This window comes from Cryptococcus neoformans, assembly GCF_000091045.1.
Source record: "Cryptococcus neoformans var. neoformans JEC21 chromosome 9 sequence".
Taxonomy (NCBI): Eukaryota; Fungi; Basidiomycota; class Tremellomycetes; order Tremellales; family Cryptococcaceae; genus Cryptococcus; species Cryptococcus deneoformans.
The window spans coordinates 97,501-105,000 of NC_006694.1; the positions used below are offsets into that span (position 1 = coordinate 97,501).

Below are 7,500 nucleotides of genomic sequence, written 5' to 3' on the forward strand. Positions count from 1 at the left end.
AACGCTGATTTTATTTCAAGGTTTTTGAACTTCCGACCAATCATTTTGTCGTACCTACCCCTGGATGCTGTCTTGTACTGAGTACTGAATATCATGAGTGAAAACGGAATAATGCATGGTGTATTCAATAGATTATGTTGCACAGCAAGTATAAAATTAAAGCACCGTAAGAGATAAGAAGAGTTACCAGTTGTGCCTCATGCCTCATGTGCCTCATTCAACCGCTATAGCCGGATGGACCTGGTTTCTGATTTCTGATTCCTCAGGGAAGTTCCCGGCACCTGAACAACAAAAGGACCTGATCCCTGAACTAAACGCGTACGCGAGGGACAGTTGACGTCGTCGGATCGCCATCCACAAGATCCACGCATCCAGCGAGCATCCCAATAACTAATCCCTCCCATCAGTCGTTCATCTGTCGTCATCATTTGCTTTGGCAGAACTAATTTTGAGAATCTCGGATTTGGGAGACGAAAGGTAAAGACTAAAGACTGAAGACTGGAGACTGCGGGAAGATGAACACGTAAATATAGCGCAGTGCCTACAAGATCATGCTAGATAAGCACGTAGACTGACTTCGAGGCTCCTGCCTTACTTTATCATTCCATCTTCTACTTCCCAGCAATCAAACAAGGCAGGAAATACCATGACAACAAGTTACAAAGAAAAGGCATTGGGTCCATTGATGGGATACATATATAGTAGTGTGAACATATAATATGGACTTCTGGTTTGAACTTTGGCTGATTGACTTTGATGACAAAAGCTGGTATAATTTACCGCATACAACAAGAAATCTGCACATTTCACTTTGCTCGACCTTTAATTATCATTTGCAATACACTTTCTGTATTGTACTCACCATATCCCAACGGGGAAAAAGACAGCATCCACTCTTCATCCCTGGCTTTGAGTAATTTCAAGCATACTCATCAACGTGCTTACTCGCCGCTCTCCCCCCTGGTCCAATGCCCAACCCTACCAGCTCCCTACTCCTAAACTCATGCGAAGTATACACCTTGCCCGCCCAAACGTTAGCCCCTTGCATTTCAGGGGAGGTGTATGTGGCGGAGGGTTGGATGCCAAAGGGCGGGGAGATGGCTGTTGAGAGAATAGAGGTGAAGTGAGGAGCTAAGAAGGTGAGGATAGTGGACGGAGGAAGGATGTGAGTGATAGATGAGGATGAGAGTGGGGGGGAAAAAGAGGGGACAATGGAGGTGTCAAGGGCGAGGGAGGACGAAGAGGAAGAGATGGCATGGGAGAGACGGGCGAGGGCACGGGCGGTAGGATCAGGGTCAGAGAGAGCGTCAGCGGTAGGTGATGGATGGGAAGTAGTAAAGACAATTCGAAGCGGGTCGGATGATTCAAGTCGGGGTAGGTAAGGCTCAGCGAGTTTCCTGGCGATAGAGAAGGTCAGTTTCCCGTTGATAATTTCTGTCGAGCATAGCAAAAGAGCGTTGACCACGAGTCTCGCATGCTCTTCTCCTATCTTAAGACTTCTTATTGCGCCATTTCCTCTTCTATTCCCGTTCTTGGAGAGTGCGATAGCGATGACGCTTAATCTCGGGATGGTCCTTGCCAAGTATTCTTGCGCAATAATGCTGTCTACGATTTCGAGCTCCGCCGAGTCAAGCAGGTCGAGCACCATATCCAGCCCTTCCCCATCCTCACCCTGAGCAAACTTTTCACCCATTTCCAACAATCTCGCCAAATTACTCTTTTCCTCCCCCTTTTCGACTCTCATCAAGTCATCCTCCCTGACACTGGCACCTAGGTCAATGAGGCAAGCAAGAGCAGCCTTGCCTAATGATAGGCGCTGCCATGCCGCAGCATGCCTTGCAGAGGTGTCAGGCCCTAAGAGGGGGACAAAGGGGTGGTCGGTCGCTAATAGAGGCTCCACCGACGGATGAAAAGCCCATTTGTAGTTATTCTTAATTTTTGACGAGAACGTTGATGTCGGTATACGGAAGAGGTATTCTAAAGCATTAGGACGCTCGAGTAAAGAGGGAATTATGCTGTCGTCCAAATCTGATAATAGATCAAGACATTCAAGTGTTCTTGATATAACTTCTGGTCGGGTATAGGCGTTCAACAGGTCGATCAGACAGTCTGGTGAATCGCCTGCCCAGCGCCAGAGCCAAGATGGATCTTCTTTTTCCAAAGCCAGCTCTGATGGCCTCTGCTCTTTTACTGCATTCTCCTGTTCTGGGTCATCTCCCGGTGACTCGTCTGTATTGCCGTAGACTGAGATGGAGAGCTTCTCTACAGGGGCACGTAACATCATCATCCGGCTGGTGGTCTGCAAACATGAGTGTATCAACTGCTCGCTCTTTCGTGGCGATTACGAGACATCACCTACGCCTTGGGGCATATCAATAGGGTAATCTACCGGGTGCAATGCTGCGTTGTATGTGATGTTGGTAGAGAGAAGGGCGTTGACAGGGTTGGATGGGGAAACGTTGAAGAGCAACTGTCCCGTCCAGTTTGAAGGGTATGTTACGCTGACAACTCAAATAAGCATTCCTTTGATCGACCCGAACCTTGCAGATGCAGTACAGATAAATATACCTACCCAGAGCCATCAGGACATCTCACGCCCTCTGGTGTGATTCTAACTGAGGATACACGGACTGGGCCGGAGAAGCGGATGACAAGCAAGGACGAAGAGGTGTTTGTGGGGTAGAGAGATGGGGAGGATGAGTGGTAGAGGAGTTCGAGAGCCATCGCACGGCAGAGAGAGAGAGGAAATATGATATGGAGGAGCGAAGGTATGGAGTGAGGGGTGATTTTGATTATGAAACACTAATTATCGTACTTCGTTGCTCCGCCTCCAGCAGCGAAAAGAGCATCCGCGAACAAGTCAAACCGGCGGCCATCTCCCTTTTCTACCAAACACTAGAAATAAACAAAAAAATAAATAAAATATTCCCAGTCGTTGTATAGCCTGAGCTCCAAATACTAAGGCTGATAGGCGGCAAGAAACAGCATGCATCAAAACCGTCATGAGGTAGGTATACACAGCCTATTCATCTATGCTTCCGATAACAGTTACAGACTCGACCAGTATGATTCTATGATAATTTCTGCCTCTCCAACTGTTTCTCCAATGCGGACCCAGGGTGTTCCTCCATATCGCCTTCGCTGTTCGCTCTTTCGTGGAAGGCGGGACCAACGCCGGCACCGGGATGTTGAGGTGCAGGAGGAGCCGGGGGAAGCTCATGACTACAAAAAGATCGAATTAATAATGAAACAAAATGTTGCGGGTGGGGAAAAAGAAGTAGGGATAGGACGACGTACGAGTCTTTCCTGGCGGGAGGCATAGATTGTTGCCTCACGAGGTATCGGAAACTCCTGACCTCTTCGAGGATCAAATCCCTCATCCCGCTGACGGAATCTTCTTCTTCAAAGGAAAAGTCAAACGGGACTTCGCAAAGGGGTTCGTCGGCGGGATCGTGCCATACCGCAAGACTAATAATCATCGTGAGCTAAATGCAAGCAAGGGGTGTCGAAGGCGATAAAGACACACTACTGGTGTTCTAGGGCTTCTTCGCAGCCATATCTCTTGGCGGGGTCAAATGTTAACAGTTTGCTCAACAAATCCAACGCCAAGGGAGATGCGTTAGGATACAATGTCTCAAACTTGACGCGCGGCTTGATGGGCAGGCTCCTGATGTAATCCTGAGCTCTTGGCGAACCAACTCTCCGGAGAGTGTCTTCAGTGGGGGTACCGAGAAGGTTGAGGATCTTGTTCAGCTGATCGACGTAATCTTCACCCTTGAAAATGGGTTTACCGCCAAGAAGTTCGGCGAGGATACATCCAACAGACCACATATCGATGCTTGAAGTGTAATTCGCAAATGAAAGCATAATTTCGGGGGCTCGATACCATCTTGTGGCGACATCTACAAGCAATGAGCTTTCCATCCTGGGCTGTTTTATACCATTTTATATCACTGCTTGCTACGCCCAGCCTACTTACATTCAGTCATGAACCCGGCTTGACCTTGATCCGTCTGCACCGCTCCAGGCTGGAAACCACGAGCTAAACCGAAATCACAAATCTTGAGCTCGCAATCGGCATTCACGAGAAGGTTTCCAGGTTTCAGATCTCGGTGGAGGACGTTGGCAGAGTGAATGTACTAATCGATCAGAGTCAGTTATGACAAAATTTTCTTGTTACACCAATGTTATGAGCGCACCTTGAGACCACAGAGAGTTTGATATAAGAATGATTGGAAGTGCGCATCGGAAAGAGGTTGTCCAGATCGAATCTATGCCTGAGATCAGCGTACATATTATATTCAGTAACTAAGTGCTTACAATGGCATGTAAATCAGCCTCCATGAGCTCTTCGTACAAGTAGACTTCACGGAATTGTCCTGATCCAGGAGGGTCAAAGACAATGTCCATGTCGTACAAGCTGTTATGAATCAGGATTGCGTGCCGGACAGTGCATATCGCACTCCGAGATTGTAGACATACCAGGTGATCTGTGCGTAACGTCAGCAATTGTTCTAATGTCCGCTTCCATAACAGCTCTCTAATAGTCATCTAAAGAGAATCTAAATAATCATGCCAACTCACATTTTTATGCCCTCTGAAGTGATGTAACAACCTCAACTCTCTCAGACACCGCTTTGTCAAGATCTTCTTTTGAAACACATTCGTTACCTTTTTCACCGCGCATGTTTCTCCCGTACTAGAGTTCCTCGCAGAAGACACGCAACCGTACGCCCCTTGCCCGAGTTCCTTGACAAACTGCCATGGCTGCTGAAGGATGCTACAAAGAAGGTCGGATCAGGATGTGAAGTGGGAATCGAGAAGTGGAGGCAGTGACGTACTAGACGTTGTTGGGTGTCTGGAAAAGGTGCCGAGGAGTGTTGTCCATGGTGAATTTATGTAGGATAGTTGATAGGACGAGCCGTACGGGTGAGCAAGACAAGAAGGAAAAGTGAAAAGTGAAGAAACGGGATCTGGGGTCGTCCGTCGAGGAGAAACACGAACTTTCACAGCCATGCGCAGGTGGAGGCAGTCAATTATGTAAACAATGGCACGCCTAGTTCCAGGCATGCCTTACTGTGTTATTTTGTGCTCTCCTTTTCAACTAAACAGGCGCGCAGCTTACTCACCACCGGCCGTCCCCGTCCACCAAAATATTTCGGCCATTTCGCATCAACATCTGCGTCTTCAACATACTTCTCTTCACACTCCCGGCATGCCTCCTAAAGCCCCTGTCAAGCGCACGGCGGCTTCATCCTCCACTACTGCTCCTCGAAAAGCTCCTCGCGCTGGCCCATCTACGACAACAGCAACCGCAAAGCGGCCCGCCACAACTTCCTCAACAGTAGCTAAGGGCAAAGCGCCAGCTCGACCGTCGGCATCTACACAGGTCGATGTTAAGCCCAAAATTGAAGATACTAGGGGAGAGGAGGAATGGGCAGATTTAATGAAGCAGCAGTATGGCGATAAGAAGGGCGCTGATTGGTATTCCAAGGGTGTGAAGACTGTCGAAGCAAGTATTCTCCCTGAATGATATAGACTTGAACTGATACTGTTGCAGGATAAATGGCAACTTCTCCCAGCTTTTCTCAAAGTAAAAGGCCTTGTCAAGCAGCATCTTGACTCCTTTAACTATTTTGTCAATGTCGACATCAAAGCTATTCTTGCGGCCAACTCTCTTGTCATTTCAGATATCAACCCCAAGTACTACATCCGATATACCGACATCCGTGTAGGGCGTCCAGCACGACATGATGCTAATCAAGTGGCCTCTGCTCTTTCGCCGATGGAGTGTCGATTGACAGATTCCACATATAGCGCGCCGATCTATGTGGATGTGGAATACATGGGAGAAGAAAAGAGGAGCAAGCAGAGGGGTGTGCAGATTGGCATGTTGCCAGTAATGTTGAGGAGCGATTTGTGTAACCTCAAAGGGAAGAATGAGGCGGAGCTAGCGAGGATGGGAGAGTGCCCGATGGATCCGGGAGGATATTTCGTTGTTAAGGGAACGGAAAAGGTCATATTGGTGCAAGAGCAGTTGAGCAAGAATCGTATCTTGGTAATGAAGGATAAGAAGGATGAGGTGATGGCTGAAGTTACATCGTGAGTCATTCATTCTTCGTATCTCTATCGCCATGGTCAGAAGCTTCAACCAGACTGGGATTTTGGTCGGATTGGTCGAGCCAGTTCAGTCTTTTTGAATTGCGGCCAGTCCCCTGATCAAAACGAATTTGTTCGCGCCGAACCAGTTGGAGGCTTGGTTTTTAAAACCACGCTAATTCGCTTTGGGACACAATGGCTCGTTGTAATGCTGATCATGCACAGTTCAACGCACGACCGAGTTGTCAAAACCTATGTCGTCAGTAAAGCCAACCGTCTCTATCTCCGGCACAACTCTTTCAAGGAATTCATCCCTATCGTTATCGCCCTCAAGGCTATGGGTCTCACTGCAGACAAGGAAATCCTCCAACTCATATGCGGTTCCGACGAACGATACCAGGAGGCCTTTGGTGTTTCCCTCGAAGAAGCTGCCAAGGAGAAGACCTTTACGCGCCGTCAAGCGCTCGAATGGATTGGCGCCAGAGTATCTCCCAACCAGGCTAAGGATGACAGCGGGTCCAACCAGAAGCTTACCCCAAGCGATATTGCCCAGCAGGCTCTTGCTGCAATGGTTCTTGGTCATGTTCCTGTGCGAAACATGAACTTCCGACCCAAGTGCATCTATCTTGCCACCATGGCGCGAAGGGTTCTCATGGCCATGATTGACGATCATATGGTTGATGATCGAGATTACGTTGGTAACAAGCGTCTAGAACTTGCCGGTCAGCTTTTGTCTTTGCTCTTTGAAGATTCTTTCAAGACTTTTAACAGCGAGCTCAAAAAGCGAATGGACAAAATTCTGGAAAAGCCCAACCGTGCCGGTCCTTTCGATGCCGGGACTCTGATTCGTCAAGGTGGTGATCCCATCACTCAGGCGTTTGTCCGTTCCATCTCCACCGGCAACTGGTCGCTTAAGCGATTCCACGTCGAGCGGGCAGGTGTTACCCATGTCTTGTCTCGTTTATCCTTCATTGCCGCATTGGGTATGATGACTCGTATCTCTTCTCAATTCGAAAAGACGCGTAAGGTCTCTGGTCCTCGTGCTCTTCAACCGAGTCAGTGGGGTATGCTCTGTCCTTCCGATACGCCTGAAGGTGAAGCATGTGGTCTTGTGAAGAACTTGGCTCTTATGACCCACATTACTACGGACGTACCTGAAACGCCCTTGGTCAAGATGGCGTTCATGCTTGGTGTTGAGGATATTTCCCTTGTTACCGGTAATGAACTCTACCGGCCCGGAGTGCATATGGTGCAGGTGAATGGTACGCTCATCGGTGTGACCAACATGGCGAAACGATTTGTGAGACAGTTTAGAAAGTTGAGGCGAGCTGGAAGGATGTCTGAGTTTGTGTCAATCTTTATTAACCATCACCACAAGATCATCTACATTGCAAGTGATGG

At 48.3% G+C, this 7,500-nt stretch overlaps 3 protein-coding genes across 3 annotated transcripts in view; 1 reads left to right on the plus strand and 2 right to left on the minus strand.

The window, feature by feature from the left end:
* Positions 1-143: 143 nt before the first annotated feature.
* On the minus strand, positions 144-2,822 carry CNI00400 (expressed protein). The gene is made up of 4 exons (XM_572950.2): positions 2,573-2,822; positions 2,360-2,501; positions 863-2,299; positions 144-809 (listed from the first exon to the last, which is right to left on the minus strand). Exons 1-3 carry the CDS (start codon positions 2,722-2,724, stop codon positions 920-922), a joined length of 1,674 nt encoding a protein of 557 aa, XP_572950.1. The 5' UTR covers positions 2,725-2,822; the 3' UTR covers positions 144-809; positions 863-919.
* A 166-nt stretch (positions 2,823-2,988) lies between these two features.
* Positions 2,989-4,938, minus strand: CNI00410 (MAP kinase, putative). The gene is made up of 9 exons (XM_572813.1): positions 4,842-4,938; positions 4,585-4,780; positions 4,483-4,490; positions 4,321-4,420; positions 4,200-4,271; positions 3,980-4,139; positions 3,527-3,902; positions 3,298-3,468; positions 2,989-3,222 (listed from the first exon to the last, which is right to left on the minus strand). Exons 1-9 carry the CDS (start codon positions 4,886-4,888, stop codon positions 3,072-3,074), a joined length of 1,281 nt encoding a protein of 426 aa, XP_572813.1. The 5' UTR covers positions 4,889-4,938; the 3' UTR covers positions 2,989-3,071.
* A 257-nt stretch (positions 4,939-5,195) lies between these two features.
* The window catches only part of CNI00420 (DNA-directed RNA polymerase, putative), a 4,125-nt gene continuing 1,820 nt past the window's right edge, over positions 5,196-7,500 (plus strand). The window contains exons 1-3 of the mRNA XM_572718.2: positions 5,196-5,512; positions 5,561-6,102; positions 6,325-7,500. The exon at positions 6,325-7,500 is cut by the window's right edge and continues 1,020 nt beyond it. Coding sequence (XP_572718.2) covers positions 5,216-5,512; positions 5,561-6,102; positions 6,325-7,500 — 2,015 coding nt within the window. The 5' untranslated portion in view covers positions 5,196-5,215. The remainder of the gene's footprint in view (positions 5,513-5,560; positions 6,103-6,324) is intronic.